The 16019-nt window shown below is 57.4% G+C and overlaps 2 protein-coding genes across 10 annotated transcripts in view; both read right to left on the bottom strand.

Annotated features, from left to right (window-relative positions):
- Positions 1-2362: 2362 nt before the first annotated feature.
- Positions 2363-3865, bottom strand: OTX1 (orthodenticle homeobox 1). The gene is made up of 3 exons (XM_067294666.1): positions 3769-3865; positions 3230-3381; positions 2363-3145 (listed from the first exon to the last, which is right to left on the bottom strand). The coding sequence occupies exons 1-3, from the start codon at positions 3863-3865 to the stop codon at positions 2363-2365; spliced, it is 1032 nt and encodes a 343-aa protein (XP_067150767.1).
- A 2693-nt stretch (positions 3866-6558) lies between these two features.
- Positions 6559-16019, bottom strand: part of EHBP1 (EH domain binding protein 1) — a 223166-nt gene continuing 213705 nt past the window's right edge. For all 9 annotated transcript variants that reach the window (XM_067292807.1, XM_067292809.1, XM_067292803.1 and 6 more), the window contains 4 exons: positions 15649-15748; positions 14388-14461; positions 7737-7851; positions 6559-7579 (listed from right to left, as the gene is read on the bottom strand). In XM_067292807.1, the coding sequence (XP_067148908.1) occupies positions 7489-7579; positions 7737-7851; positions 14388-14461; positions 15649-15748 (380 nt within the window). In that variant the 3' untranslated portion in view covers positions 6559-7488. The remainder of the gene's footprint in view (positions 7580-7736; positions 7852-14387; positions 14462-15648; positions 15749-16019) is intronic.

The raw sequence follows: 16019 nt of genomic DNA on the forward strand, positions 1-16019 counted from the left end.
CGGAGAGAGGCACCACGAAACGCAGCCGGCCTCGCGGAGAAAAGCCGAGATTCGGCCCGCTCGGGGACGGGGCTCGGCTGTGCCCCCTCCGGCCCCCGGTTTTACGCTTCGGCTGCTGCCTTCGCCCCACGTGCGCCTCAAAAGCCAAACGCCCAACTGCTGGGGAGCCACCCCGGAGGCAGCGCTTTCGAAGGGAGGCCCCAAAGCCCCGCGAAACAAGGCGACTCCGCAGGCGGCTCCCTGCTTCTCCCCGCTCCGGGAGCGCGGCGCGGCAGCCCGGTGCCCGGCGGAGGGGCTCCTGCGCGCCAGCCTGGCAAGCGGCACCAGGAACCACGGCGGGAGCCGTGCTGGGCCGTTTTTGCCCTCTCCCAGCGGGGATTTGGGAGCGTGGGGGGGGGGGGGGGGGGCAGCTGCGCCCCACGTGCATCGGCCCCCCAGCACCAGGGATTTGGGCATTTCCTCCCCCCCTCCCCAAAGTCTGCTGAGCGCTCGTGGCCGGAGGGGCCGAACGCGGCCGCCTGGGCCCCCCCCCACGCCGAGCCCAAACCCGGCGGCGTCGCCACCCCCCTGCCCGGCTCGGCCCCGGGGACGGCCACGTGCCAGCGCCCGGCCGAGCCGCCACCACCAGCAGGGCTCACGGCCCAGCACCGTACAGGCACGCACACACACACCCCCATATATATATATATATATATATATATATATGTATATGCATGTACTTTCCCCCCTCCCTGCTTTTTGGAGCTCATTTCCCGCAGGGCCCGGGGCCCCACGGCGCCACACAAACACCCCGCGGCGCGGGGTGCCTTGCTCCCGGCGTGGGAACCGGCCCCGGGCAGCCGCCAGCAATTGCGGTGCAAAGGCTAAAAGGAATTAAAAAAAAGGGGGGGGAGATCGTCAGGGTTAATTCATGCCCCCAGCAGCCAGGCTGCAGCTTTGGGACGCCCCCGCCCCCCCTCCCGCCCGTGGCTGGTTTTGGGCAGCTTTCGGCCGGGCGCTCGCCGCGCACCGACCGGGGGCCACCGGGCGCGTAAGCGGGCAGGCAATTAACCTTATCGATTAATAGGAAAGCCAGCCCTGAGCCCACGCCACCACCACTTTTCAGAGCACCCACAAACTCATTGCACATCCCCCCCTCCCCCCCCCAGCAGATCCCCATCCCAGCACGTTTCTCACCCAGCAGAAGTTTCCTGGGGAAGAGGAAGGAGGACAGGACACCACTGGGTTTATTAGTTTGGATTTTATTGGGGGGGGGGGAAGAGAAGAAGGGGGGGGGTCACCCTTACATTTCCACAGGCAGGTGCGGGGTTACGGCATCAACATCACACGTACACACAGTCCTCCCGGAGCAACACCGCCGGGAACCAGCGGCGCGGCCGAGACGCCGGCGAGCAGCCGGGAGCCGCGCTGAAACTCCCCGCCCAAGAGAAGGGGCTGGGGAAAAAATGGTGCTGCTTCCCCTCCTCCCCCCCCACCTCCCCGAAAAAAACCCAAAACTTTTTTTCTGCTTTTTTCTTTCCTCTTTTATTATTTTTTTAATTTTTTTTCCTAAAAGTTTTTTTTTTTTTTGGTTTGCAAACTGGATCTGGGTTGTGTTATCAGCTGCACCGCCCTTCCCTCCCCACGCACCCAGGCTGATCCCTGCTCCCGGCCCCGGCCCTCCTCCGCGGCAGCGGCCGCCGCCAGGCCGGCCTTGCGCCGAGTCCTCAAGGAGGGGAGGATGCAAGACCAGGGCCCCTGACTCCCCCCTCAGGGAAGGATTCACCTTTAGGGGAAAAAAAAAAAAATTAAAAAAAAAAATTTTTTTTTTCTTTTAAAAGTTCCACTTCTTGCAAGTTAGACTCGAGATAAATGTCAACCCCATAGCATCAACTAAAAATAATAATGGTCACTGGAACGGACCGAGTATGTACACAGTTCCCGCCGCTTCCAGCAGCAGGAGGCTGAAGAGTCCCGCGGGAACGGCGGCCAGGGGGCCAGCGCTCCCCACGCACGGGCACCCACAGGCGGACAGCAGGACGGACGCCAGGCTTGGCTTTTTTTTTTTCCCCTCCTTTTTTTAAGTCCTCTTCTGTTCCATTTAAAAAAATAATAATTATAACAAACCCACCGGAGGGGGACAGTCCTGGGGCACGGGAAAGCAAATAAATATCAGTCGAGAAAGACGGGCAGGACCCCTCCGCCGCCGCCACCGCTGCCCGCGGCCGGGGGTGCCGCAGTGCCGGGGCGAGGGCTGGTTTGGCTTTAATTATCATCACGGTTAACGAAGAGGGGGGACGAGGGGGGGCGGAAGGAGCGGAGCCAGAGCCCGAGCCCGAGCCCGGCCGGGGGAGCCGGGCAGCGGCGGCGGGGGACCAGCCCCTCACAAGACCTGGAAGCGCCAGGACGCCTGGTCCTTATAGTCGAGGCAGTCGGGGGAGTTGAAGTTGAGTTTCCAGGAGGCGGCAGCGGCGGCGGCAGCGGGCTCCTTGTAGTCCAGGCAGTCGGAGGAGTTGAAGGGCAGGCCGGCGCCGCCGTAGCCCTGGTGGTGGTGGTGGTGGTGGTGGTGGTGGTGGCCCGAGCTCTGGCTCAGCGGGTGGTGGTGGTGGTGGTGGTGGTGGCCCGACATGGAGGAGGGCCCCATGGGGCTGAGCTGGTGGGGGTGGTGGTGGGAGTGCATGGGCGCCAGGTAGGAGCCGCAATCCACGCCGCCGAAGTAGGAGGAGGAGGGCGGCGCCGGGTAGCCTTGCCCGTAGCCCCCGCCTTGGCCGTAGGAGACCGGGTAGGTGGCCGAGGAGGCGCCGGCCACCGAGCGCTGCATGCAGGAGGCGCCGCCGGGCGGCAGGGGCTCGGGCAGCGTCACCGCCGAGGGCGCCGAGCCCGGCGAGATGGAGGCCGGGCTCCAGATGGACGAGGCCGGCGTGCTGAGCGAGGCGGCGGCGGCCCCCGCCGGGGCGCCCAGGGCCGCCCCGGGGCCCGACGAGTTGGAGCTGGACGAGGAGGAGGAGGCCGAGCTGGAGGCGGCCGGCGGCGTGAACTGCCCGCTGCTCTCCGAGCCCGAGCTCTCGCGGGCCGGCGATGACTTCTTCTTGGCCGGGCGGCTCTTGGCGCCGCCGCCGCTCTGCTGCTGCTGCCGGCACTTGGCCCGGCGGTTCTTGAACCAGACCTGGGGCGGGGGGCGGAGGGGGCGGCCGTGAGCGCCGCGTCCCCCCGCCGCCCCCCGCGCTCCCCCCCTTCCCCCCGCCGGTACCTGGACGCGGGACTCGGGCAGGTTGATCTTGAGGGCCACCTCCTCGCGCATGAAGATGTCGGGGTAGCGGGTCTTGGCGAAGAGGGCCTCCAGCACGTCCAGCTGCGAGCGGGTGAAGGTGGTGCGCTCCCGCCGCTGCTTCCGCGGCGTGGCTGCGGGGCGACGGGCGGCAGCGGGTCACCGCGGGGACCCGCCGCGGCCCCTTCCCGCGGGGCGCCCGGCCCGGCCCGGCCGCCGCCGCCGCCGCCGCCGAAACCCCCCTCGCCTCCCCGCGGCGGGCAGCGGCGCCCCGACGGCAGCCGGGCCGGGGACGCGGCAGGTCCGCTCCCGCAGATTTCGTTGCGCTGAAATAAACCTCTTTTTTCTTTTAAAAGAGCCGCTTCTCCTTAAAAATCCCGGCGGGAACGAAGGAGCCCCGGGGAAGGGGGGAAGGCAGCTGCCCCCCGCCGCCCCGCTCGCCCCGCCGCGGGGACCCTCCGCGCGCCCCGACCCGACCCGACCCGACGGGGCTTCCCGGCCGCGCGCCCCGGGACACTCACCCGGGTACCCCACGGAGGGGTGCAGCAGGTCCATGGCGGGGCCCGTCAGCCCCAGCCCGTTCATGCCGTAAGGGGGCTGTTTAAGGTAAGACATCATGCTAAAAGCCGGGCAGGTTTCCTCCAAGGTACGGCAGCAAAAAACGAAACAAAACAAAAACAAAAACCCAAGACAAAACAAAAAGAAAAAAAACCAAAAAAAAGTAGGGGGGAAGGGGGGAAAGGGAAAAAAACAACAAGGAGAGCCCCCAGAAATACCCCAAACACGGGGGCAAAAAAAAAATTAAAACGACAACAAAAATTAAAAAAGAGAGCGATAAACCGGGTGCCAACGGAGTTTTCTTTCGTTCCGTCCCGCCGTCACCGACGCGAGCTCCTCAAGCGATCTCCGGGGGAAAAAAATAATAACAACGACAACAGCAACAAAAAAAGGAAAAGAAATGCAAAATTAAGACGGCAACGAGGGCCGGCGACCCAGGAGGCGGATTTCTTCGCCGCGCGGAGGCGAGGCCGCAGCGCCTGCGGAGAGAGCGGAGAGCGGCGTGAGGGCTCCGCGCCGCTCCGCGGCCCGCGCAGGGGCCCGGGCGCCCGCACTCGCCGGGCCGGGGGGGACTGCGCGGGTATTTAAATTATTTCTATCCCCCCCCCCAACCCCGCGCTTAAACGAAGGCGAGCTGCATGCAAACACCGCGCGGCTGCAGTGCCCGGCGATGGGGAGAGATAAAGCAATTATTTAAAAAGATAATTGGATTAGGAATCCAAAGGAGGTACCGGAGGAGGGAAGTATAATTAATGTAAAAGCGAGCAGACGGGGACGTTTTAATTAGAAGCGGCCAAGAGAAAAAGGGGGCAAGCGAGAGCGCCGGCGGCCGCGGAGGCAGCGAGGCCGCGCGGAGCCGCCGCGCTGCGCGGCAAAAGCAAGCGGCAGATAAGCGCGGAGGGGCGGGCGGGGGGGCGGGGGGGCGGGAGGAGGCCGGGCCCCGCGCAGCCTCCGCGCAGCCTCCGCGGCGGCCGGCGCGGGCGCAGGTGGGGCGCGCAGCGCCGTTGCGTAACTTTGCCGGGCCGGGGAGGAAGAAAGGAGAGAAGAAACGCACCAACCCCCCCCCCCCACAGTAATAATAAATTAAAGGAAATAAAAGATAAAGCGGCGCGGGGAAGGGGCCGCCCCGTGCCGTGCCGTCCCGCCGGCGGGGGCTGCGCGGGGCAGGGCGGAGCGGGGGCGCGCAAGGAGGGGGGCGCGCAGGGAGGGAGCGGGGGGGGAGCGGTGCGGGAGCCGCGCAGCGCCGCGTTACCTCGGCGTCGGGCGGCGCGGAGGGGCGACGGGAGCCGCGGCCCGGCCGAGGATTGCGGCCCGCGGCCCGGCCCTACCCTTGTATGTGCGCGCCCGCCGCCTGCGTAACCAGCGCGGCGCCAATCCCCGGCCGCTCCGCGCCTGACTGACAGGCGCCGCGGGCCGGCGGCGCCGCGCCGCGCTGCCTCCGCGCCCCCCGCGCCGCCCCGCGCCGCCCCGCGCTGCCCCGCGCAGCGCCGCCCGCCCCCCGCGCCGGCCGGGGGGGCAGGACCCTCTCCCGGCCCCTCGGCCAAACTTTCGGCGAGACGCGGCCCCGCTCGCCTCCGCCGCCGCCGCCGCCGCCGCTGCTGCTGCGTGGGGAGCCGCACCTGGGGCCTCGCTGCCGGCGCTGCGCGGGCGCGGAGGCGCTGCGCGGGGGCGCGGAGGCGCGGCGCGGCGCGGCTCGGGGGCGCTGCGCCCGCCGCGCCCGCCGCATCAACTCTCCCGACTGAAGTTGGGGCTGAAAGCGAGCTAATGTTCAAAGGCGCTGACCGCCGGCCCCAGCCCGACTGCGGGGTTTTTCCTTTTCTTTCCCTTTTTTCCCTTTTTCTCGGGCGAGGAGGGACTCGGCTAATCCGGCGGGAGGGGGCCGGGGGGGAGCAAAGGCGCTTCACAAGCCTCCGCTCGCCCACAAAAGTCAGCGACACGGGCGCTTCTCCGCGCAACAAAGGCGCCGCGGCCCATTCACAAAAAGGAGGAGGAGGAGGAGGAGGAGGAAGGGCGGGGGGGGCAGCTCCCTCCCCCGCTCGCCCCCCGTCCCGCCGGGGCAGGTTCCAGGCCGCCTCCCCCCCTCCCCCCGGCGCGGCTCCCGGGGGCCCCGGCGCCTCCCCCCCCGCGGGCTGCGGCCGCCCCCCCGCGCCCCTCCGCGCCGCGCGGAGCCCAGGTAAGGTCCGCGGGGCCGAGCCGCCCGCGGACGCGGCCGGGGCCGGGGGGCGCCTCCCTCTCGGCCTCCGCGGCCGCGCAGCCCTCGTACCCCCCCGGCCCGGACTTCTTCTTTTCTTTTTTCCTCTTTTTTTGTTTTTTTGTTTTTGTTTTAAGCAGGGCGGCCCAGCCTTGCGCGGCCGCGCACGGCCCCGCGCATCCTGCCGCAAAGTTTTCGCGGGGCGAAACTCCGCGGCGGCGGGCGGCGGCCCCGGGTTCCCTCTGGGGGCGGCGGGAGGCCCCGCGGAGCAGCGCGGAGCAGCGCGGAGCCGCTCCGCGGGCAGCTCGCACCGGACGGCAAAGTTTTCCGCCTTTTTCCCCCCGCGTTGCCCTCTATTAAAAGCAAACGAAAAACTTTCCCTGGCGTCGGTCTCGTTGCTGCTGCTGCGGGGCCGCGGCCGGGGGACGCCGGGGACGGACCCCCCACCCCCCGCCCCGCGGCCCGGCCGGGCGCCCTGGCCCTTCCCCGCCTGCCCCCCCCGACCCTCCTGCCGCCCCCCGCCCACGGCAGCAAGTTTGGCCAGGTAAAGAGGAAGCGGCAGTTACGGTAAGAAAGATTCGGCTTTTATTGAAAATTTTATATATGACTCGGTATCGTAATAAATAAACAGAGAAGAGCTCCACAAAAGGGACGAGGCGAGAGCGGGACACGCGTGGGGGGACGCGGGCGGGGGGGGCACGAGGACGACACGGACCCGAGCGGGGCGGAATAAATAGGCTCGGGGCTGGCGGCAATAAATAACGTGTAAAGGCGGCGCGGCGCGGCCGGGGGAGCCGCGGCCCCGGTCCCGGTCCCGGCGCCGGCCCCGAGCGCGCCCCGGCGGCAGCGGCTCCGCGGGCTTCTCGCAGACTCCGGCAGCGAAACCCTGCGAGCGGGTCCGCCGGGCTGCGCCGCTGCTCTTTCTAGTCGCGGGAAAATGCCCAACTGCCGCGGAAATAAAACACTGGTAAATACAGCACATTTTAATAATAACTGGGTCGTGTCCGACCTAACTATAAAATGTAGGTAGCTTATTAAGTATTACATATGGCAGGACTAGATGAAACCATTCCCAATGATTTTTTTTCCTATTCCCCCCTCTCTAATCCTATTACGACAAAAACGTATTTATTTCAAAACTCAGCCCTCCTCCAGCTAAAGGAACCAAAACAGACTTTATTTTTTCTTTCTGCTTCTCCTAAACATCGCCGGCATCGCCCGCACGAGCAGGCTCGGTGCGATCCCGCTCCTAACCCTTCGCTGCAGCAGGAGAGCTGAGCCCGCAAGGAAACCATGGTCCAACGCGAATGGAAACCCAAAAACAACCGAGTGGGGCCCGGCGCAGCCTACATCTGGCCTAAGAAAATGGGGAAAAAAAAGTTTAAAATTTTTTTCAAAACACTTTTTTTTTTCCTTCCAGTCTCACGTCAACATTTTTAAAAACGTAGGAAAGAGCCGCGCTGCAGTTTCGCCGCTGCTGCGGGGAGGCCGCTCACTGGAGGACGCATTTCTCTTCCTTCTTGGCCATCTTGCCTTTGTTTTGCTCCAGGGTCCTCTCCAAATGCTCGTCCTCTTCCTCGGCCCTGCAAAAGAGGCGGCGAGGCGCGGTGAGGGGATGCGCGCTCGGCTCCGCGGCCGCGGCCGCCCCGGCCGCGGCCGCCTGCGCCCAAACTTCGCGCGCGGGGCCGGGAGGTGCTCGGCGGCCGGGAGCGGGGCCGGGAGCCCCCCGCGCCCACTCACTGCTTCTCCTGGGCGTCCAGGTCCCTGACCAGCGCGTCCCGCTTGTTAACGAGAATAACGAGTTCGTCCAGCAAAAGCTGCTCTCGCCTCTTCTGCGCTTCGGTCTTTTGCCAGTCTGGAGAAAGAAACAACGGCACCAGTGAGAAACGCGGCGCGCAGCCACCGCCGGCGCGCACCGACCCCGCTGCGCGCCCGGCCCGGCCCCGCGCAGCTCCCAGCCCCGAGGAGCGCGGCCGGTTCCCCCGCGGGGGCGGGCGACCTCCGGCCGTTTCTCCTCCTGCCTCACCTGGCTTGGGAGAGCTGAGCATCAACTTTGGGGGTTTTAATATTATTTCCCCCACCCCACGCGCACACACACACACACACACACACGATCGCGCCTCACGGCCGGGCACCACCACCCGGCTGCGCCTACGCGCCTGGGGATGGATTCGCGCTAAGTTTCCCCCCGACCGAGGCAGAAAACTCAATTTCCCTGCAAAAACCGCCCGCTCGCCTGCGCCGAGCAGTTGGAAGCGGCTCCCACTGGGCACCATATGCTTCGCTGTAACTCTAAAAGCAGGTATCGGTGCATTAGCATTTCCCTTTGAAGTGAAAACACACTTGCTGCGGGGCCGCTCCACGCGCGGTGCCCGGCGCGGGGCCGCCGCTTCGCTTCGCTTCGCTTCCCGAGAGACTTTTCCCGGCGCGTCCCAGCGCGGCGGCCGCGGCGGGCCGGGTCCGGCCCGGTGCCCCCGGCGGGACGGGACGGGACGGGACGGGACAGGACGGGCCGGACCGGGCCGCCCCAGCGCGGCTCCCCGGGGCCGCCCCGCAGCCCGGCCGCCGGCGCGGCCGCAGCCCGTAAGGGCTTGTCGCTGTCAGTCAAGCGCCAGCCTTCCCCGCCTCCCTCATTAAGAAGGTAAACAATGAAAAGCAGGCGAAGTAGATGATGAGGGAGATAGCAGGGCAAATGAGGAGCAGGAGGGAAAGAGGACACCGGCTTGCAAAAAAAAAAAAAAAAAAGGAGAAGGAAAAAGAAAAGAGCCCGAGGAGCCGCCGCCGCCGCCGCCGGCGCTGCGTCCTCCCCCGGACGCGCTTCCCCAACAGCGCAGGCGAGCGAGCGCGCAGCCCTTGCGGCTCTCTGCCTGCTCCCTCCATGGCCCTGGGCAATCACGTTAAAACTCACATGGCTGGTGCTTATTCAGATAACCCGAACAATGCACACCGCCGGTTACCATGTGAATCTTCGCGAGCCCCGCAAGAATGCGCCGGTTCAAATCCCCCTGACCCCCCTGCAAAGCCAAATTTATTCAAGACAGCAAACTGCTCAGAAGCTTTCTGAAAGCAAGTGGTGCTAGAGGGAATTCAGCCTTGTATTTACAAATTAAAAATTAGATGCAGCATCATGCAATAAAGGTTGGAGCAGCGAGCGAGAAGGCAGGGATGTGTGACCGCTTCTCCCGCTCGCTCGCTCGCTCCCCGCCGCCGCGCCGCGCACAGGGCTCCGCGCACGGGGGTCCCACGCGCGCAGCGCAAACACGCGCGGCAGCGCTCCGGGCCGGCGGCGGCCGAGGCGCGGCGACACCGCATCCGCCGCCGGCGCGCCCGGGCCGGCCAGCGCGACGGACGCTTCCCAGGGCTTGTTTTTGCAGCGGGCTGCTTCTGCCCCACCGTTTAGGAAATGCTTTTCTTTCTTTCTTTCCCCCCCCCCCCCCAGGTGCATACGCATTAGAACAGCATCTTTTAGCCCAAATGACTGGTAATCAGAGCAGTTTCACTTGTGACAGAGCTTCTTTAATTCGGGACCGGCTGTATTTCAGTGCTCGTTTTCAACACGGTCCTTCTGTTTCCGCTGCTGTTTGCCCTTTTGCTCATTTGGGGAAAGGATCCTTCAGTTCGACCCGCTTAAAAATACACCGCTTTGTGCCTCCAAAAGTCAGAGCAGGAGCTTCCCGAAATCTTACGGTTTTGCACATAAAAATAAAAGTAATAACACGAGCGGGGTAGTCTCAGTACGACAAAATCGTCTTGCAAACGGCAACAGCAGCGATCCGAGCAGAAACAAGGAGAAACGCAAAACGAGAGGTTTTCCCGGCTGTTTGCTCCCCGGCCCAACTTTGGGGCTAACTTTCCTCTGCTGCTTCTGCTCATAACCGTGCTGCTGCTCGGCCCCTCCAGCACCGTGCGGCTCGCGGGGCTCCGGACGGAAGGGACCTGACGGGCGCCGTCACTGCACAGACCCGACCTCGTATTTTGCAATTTCGACCGGTTTCACTGAGTGGAAAAACTCCTATTTTTGAAGCCTTTTTTTGATCCGTTTTTTTCCTTCACCCCCTAGTTCTCTAGTTTCAGTGGCAATTTCAGCAAACGCTAGTCAAAATATTTTACTACAGGTCTCGCTCGGTCCTTTAGTAGTAGTTTTCCTCCGTTAAGTTCCTCTCTAAGAGATACGAGTTTTGTTGCCCCGTTTTGTAGCGCTGTGGGGTAAATAACCTCGTATTAGCACTTAATGCACTTGGAACAAAACTGGGGGGGTTTGTTTGCTGCAATCGCTTATACTACGGTTTGAAATATGCCATGGAAAAGCTTTTTAGCAGAAATACTCGTTTGTATTTTTACTTTCTTTCTTAGAGAAAGGCAATAACATTCCCTCCCCCCCCAAAAAAAATAAATACCATCAAGTAGCAATTTGTTAAAAGAGTTAACAGCACAAAGTATTTGAGTAATATTTTCTATGTCATTAAACTGAAAGTTTATTTTATCCAACAACATACTACCAGGCAGCACTTCCAGGAAGGACCCAAGCATCCCTATGTTTAAAAAGCAACTGTGTTCAAGTTTGATTCCTACCTGTTGTGCCTTTTAAGATAGGATTACCTACATCACCTGTCACATATAGTTACCAACGCTGACTACAGGTCTGGGAAGCTACAATATCGGCTGTGATTAATTTGAAGATTTCAGAATAATACTGTTATAAAAGCTACACTCTGGACAAAAATAGGATTAAGCTCTGAGGCTGTATATGAGCTAAAAGTGTTGAAAGGTAAAGCCCCCGCGCCACCACTTGCGACGCGCTGTTTAAAATTACATAGTTTGCTAAATTCCCGTTAAAGTAGAAACGTTTTCAATTATTCATCTTCATTGACTTCACATTGTCTTTTTCCTCTCTTCTCCCCCCGCCCCCTTGCTTAAACTGATAATTACTTGGAGAAAACAGGGCAGGCTGTTCCAATAGAAGCGCTTTAATAGAAACGGTCTAAAGTTCTCGCGGTAAAGCCTTCCACCTCGCCACTATAATAAATAAGCCCGGCACTTTGATGAAAATTAACACTAGTTTTGTAAAGAGCACATTGGGGGATTGCAGTCAAGCCTTATCTTTAGTTCCAGTCAACTAGCAATCCTGAAAGAGTTTGCATCATCATCAGAGCCGGCCATTTGATAGGATTCTGCTGCTGAACCTAATCAATCTATGGAATACTGTGGCTGCGCGGTGTAACAAAGCTAAAATAGATTTACAAATGGGGTTTTAGAGGATAAGCTCCTCCACAGGATTACATATTGATTTTAAATATAAAAAGCTTATCATATAAACCATAACTACAAAAATAGTGAACCTATGCATAAATCCTTTTAGAAGAGCACCCACTTCAAACTATAAGCCAAGAACGAATCAAGATGTACCACATCCTAAAGCAGATCCATTTCTTGGGCAGAAAATGAACATGCTACCCCAAGGTGTGCAAAAATGAACTTATCTTTTCTAAGGAGGCATTAAATCTCGAATAAGGGGGGGGGGAAAAAAAGAAAGGCGCGAGAGGGAAGGTAGGTGAAGTAAGGCATCCTGCCACTCCGCTCCGACCGGGGTAAAAATCAAGCTCTGAGATGCTGGAGCTTGTTTACATGAGACAGACAGCTTCCAAACAGACAGACAAAATGCCTTTCCATTTGCGCATGTTAAAACAAACCCAGTAACCTCTATTTTCTTTGGCCTATTATGCAAGCACGCGGGGCCTTGCTGGGTCCAGGCAGTTGCCGCAGCGCATACGGGCAGGAGTACGCCGCGGCTCCGAGGCGGCAGCGCTCTGCTCTCTCCTTCTTATCCCTACAGCTAAATTGGGGAGGGGGGGAGTATTCCCCCCCCTTTTTTTTTCTTTCTTTTTTTTTTTTTTACCACCGTTGGTCATTCATGTGTTCTGCGTGAAGTGCTTTAGCTCTCCAAAAGGCTATTCAGCTGCCTCCGCGTCCATTTTAGCGGCTGCCTGAGAGGACCGGTCTGCACCTCGCTGCACATCGCAGCGGTCAGCACCTCCGGACTCGGGCCCTGGCCACACGCCGCCGCTTGTGCCGGCGGGGCAGCCCGTGGCCGGGAGCCGCTTCTACCCGCAATCAGCAGGCCGCTACCTTTAGCGAGGCTCCTTATTTTATTTATTTATTTACTTATTTATTTATTTGCCTGTCATCAACTAGCTAAGTAAATTGGTTGATAGATTTTTAAACAGCACAGTCACGCGTGGAAGAGTTAGAGCAATTCATCCACACAGTAATTATCACCTTTCAAGGGCTTTTTTTTTGCGTTCCAGTTGGGGTTGGTGCGCTCTGCTCTGCCTTACAATCCTTCCCTTTAGACAAACAAGCAGAGCGCCCAACCAGTCCCGTCCTGTTGGTTTTTTTTTTATTTATTTATTTTTCTAGCGCCCGTAAATTTGAGGTTTGGTAGCGGCGCCGGCCCAAGCGTGAGCTGCCTTCTGCGCTCCCTCGCGGAGCCCGGCCACTCGCTAGCGATGGGCTAAAGGGTGTCCGCGGGCCCAGCGCTGCACTGGCCGGGCAGCCCGCGCTTCCGCAGGGAAACCTGACCGCAGGCGGCCAGTGTCCACTGGCGCTTCCCAAAAAAGTGCATTTTGCACTCCAGCGTATGCCGCACGCGAGAAGCACTACAGCCCCGACACGCGCATCTAGAGGCGAGGCGTGCGGATTCGGACGTTTTAGGAGCACCTCGCTGGGAGCGCTGCTCTTGCAGTGCGGTTTGAGGTGCAAGCAGAGAGCTGCTAAAACTTCGAATGGCAGAATGAGCTCGCCGAGGTTTAAAATGCTGAACGCAGACTTTGCTGTATAAATAAAAAATGAAACCAAATTTCTCCAGCACCTATGTTTTCTCCCTCAACTCCTGTATACTGTATCGCTAGTAGCACCAAAAAAAAAAAAAAGAAGAAGAAGGAAAAAAGACCTTTCTGGGTTTTGGTATCTCTCTCTGAACTTATAAAAAAGAAAAAAAAAAGGACAGATTTTTATTCAAATGAATGTGCGAATGACATATTCTGCTCGACGTTCAAAGGGTGCTGCTATGACGTTCCAAGACAGTAAAACATGTAAGAGGCAATTAAGCATTTAAATTTAGGATTTAAATCCAGTATCTCTGACTCTTCTTTGGTTTCAGAATATTTTCTGTTTTAAATATTTCATTAATATGATTCCCAATTAATGCCTTGCCTCCTGCAGAATGTAATGTATATATTTATGACTCAAGTTTATCCAAGATTATGGTGAACGTAGTCTTATGCAAAAATAGAGCCACAGATGGATAGATATGAAAAAGCTACCTGAAACCTGCTGCTTTTCTTTTTTTTTTCTGCAAACTTATGCTCCCAGTGAAGTCTCCAAACTAATTAGAATTGATTTATTATGGATCAGGTACCTTATCAGGTGAAGAAAGAAATTACCATGGACAGTCAAAGGGTTAAGAGGTCAATACAGAATAGCAAAATCAATTTGCATTGATTAGACAAAAGGTCCATTTTACAGAGCCCAAAGGATTAACTTTTAAGCAAACATCTTTGAACTATAAGACAGCATTTGTGACTGAGAGGTATAAGCAGTGCAGCATTATAAAACACTTAAGATATTTAAATAAGAAAATAATGCAAGCAGTAGTTTAAGCTATCTGGATGTTTATTTTTTATTATGAATCATCCCCAGGATTATTATACAATTCATTTGAAAGCCCCATGGAAAGTATGCAATTGTTTCATTTATCCCGGGTGCCAATCTTCCCAGGAGTTTTCATTCAGGTAAGGTGACTAAAGTCTGGAGAGTTGCAGAGAATGGAGAAAATATGTGCAAAGGATTGCACTAATCCCGATGTTGCTTGTGATGAAATATTTACTTGGCACACACAAAGTTTTACCACAAAGACCGATGAGATTTTTTTTTTTCCCTCCCCCAGTGAGACAGGGTTGTAAAACATATCCAAAATGCGAAAGGAAGGAGCCTCCCTTATGCGGGTCACCCCTTCCCCTTTCTGCGATACCAAAAGCAGCGTGATGCTGCAGGAAAGCCACGACCGCATTACTGCAGCGCAAAGAATAAGCCCTGGACAAATACTCTTTACTTCCGCATCACTTTTTTTGAAGTTGATTCTAATGAGACTGTATTTCTCCATCCTATCTTAGACTTTCCTTTTTTTTTTTTTTTGCCTTGTCTTTTTTGAGCAAAACTGAAGCGTGGGAGTGAGGACCCAGTGCACTTGTTGCATGCTCTCGCGTGGCGTTATGCAAATACCTGCATTAGCTCTCAGCGAGGCGCCCGAGCAGCCTCCCCGCTAAGTAATTTCGGGGGGTTACCTCTGGTAGCCAGTATTTCCGTCCCCTCGGTACCAAGCATCGCTCTTACCTTCGATAGCAAGCATTGCTCTCAACTCCCGGTTCAGCAGTTCGTAGCGCCTTTCTAGGTCATGTTCCTTTTCCCTAGGCAAGTGGCAAAAGTTCATCAATATGTTAATTACTAAATCATTAAACACTTAAAAGAACCTTTAACTTGCATTGATTTTAGGACTCATAACCGACTTTTCTCTTTAACTTTAAGCTACTCCAAACAAATGATACACAAACTTAAAACCGGGCTCGGGTGGCATATTCCGTAATAGGGCCTTTTCGGTTTCTATAATGTCGGCTTTAATTCTGGCGGTTTAACTCTACGGCAGGACGCAATAATTCAATACGCAGCCTCGGAGCAGCTGCTGTGCAATGTCCCAAGCATAAAATGTTCCCCCGTATCTAATGAGCAAATTCCAGCATCTGACTAGTCACTGAGATAATATAACACTGGCACTATTATCTGGTATACGTTCTGACCTAACGAATAACGAAAATAAGACACGGGATTAGAAAGCTTAATATTTGGAGGCAGAGTCTTCGATCAAGTTCAGACACGGCAGGAAATTCATGAAGGTGCATTCTTGCCTCTGCGGGAGAAGGGAAGTATGCAGACGTCTACGCTAGGTGGCATACTAAAAGAAAAATAATCACTAAACTGGGAGAAACTAGTAAAGCAGCGCTGCCGGCAGCGCGCCAGCCGCCGCTCGGCAAGCAAGCAGGCTCTGCGCCCGTCCTCGCCGGCGCGCCCCACGCCGGGGAGGAAAAGTTTCCTTGCCCTTGCTGTACCTGCCTCGCTTTGCCGGGCCCGTGAGAGCATCACGCCGCGGCCGCTTTGCTAATGCCCTTCCATCAACCTGTTGCTGCTAAACTAGCGATGAGATTTCGTGTTTCTCTAAAGCAGCTGCTGGCTTAAATTTGGGTTTCTCTCTGAATTGTGTTCGCATGGTGCATCAGGAGCACAATTCAGAGCTATCTGCATATTGCTGCTATGTAATTTTATTCCGCTGTTTGGCCTGTGAAAATATAACTGCACTTCATATTTCATATTTTTTTCACAGCTCTGGCTAATCTTGTGTCATTGCACACTTTCCATTTTCAAGTCTGAAATACGAGAGAAACAAGTGACTCGATGTGCTCAGCAAATCCTCCACACTGCTCATCTCTGAGGGACCGTTTTGAAGTCTAATGGGGACAAGAGAGGTTTTGCATTTATATTCTGGGCAGCGGATATCCCAGTAGGTCAGCCTTTTGTAAATACACGTATCCATCATACTTACAGGAGAGAAAGCTGGTTCATTCGTCTTATTAAGGCATTTTTCTTATTAACCAGCATGAACCACTCCTGCATCATAGCTTCTTCCTCCTCCGTGTTTCGCCCTGCAACAGAACATGCTTCATTACTTACATGACATTTCCCAAGCTGAACAACACGTTTCAGTTTGGTTTTTGGAGTATCAGTCTCTCATATCATTGAGCAGTACAAGGCAGATTCTCAACCGGTAAAAATATTATATGAAAAAAATATCCTATGTCCTGCAGCCCACTGCTGCTGGCACCCACAGTGCCTTGGCCAGCGCTCGCCCCCCGCCGTCCTCCGGGCAGGAGGCTCTGCCGGGAGGACTCTTGCAGCCCCCCGCGATGCTGGAGG

Source organism: Apteryx mantelli, chromosome 3 (genome assembly GCF_036417845.1).
Source record: "Apteryx mantelli isolate bAptMan1 chromosome 3, bAptMan1.hap1, whole genome shotgun sequence".
Classification (NCBI taxonomy): domain Eukaryota; kingdom Metazoa; phylum Chordata; class Aves; order Apterygiformes; family Apterygidae; genus Apteryx; species Apteryx mantelli.

Bases quoted from the DNA above. Each gene is read 5' to 3' on its own strand.
- OTX1 (XM_067294666.1), bottom strand. From the start codon at position 3,865: ATGATGTCTTACCTTAAACAGCCCCCTTACGGCATGAACGGGCTGGGG. The intron at 3,382-3,768 runs GTGAGTGTCCCG...GTCGCCCCGCAG, and splicing joins CCCCTCCGTGGGGTACCCGG to CCACGCCGCGGAAGCAGCGG. The intron at 3,146-3,229 runs GTACCGGCGGGG...CCCCCGCCCCAG, and splicing joins TGCCCGAGTCCCGCGTCCAG to GTCTGGTTCAAGAACCGCCG.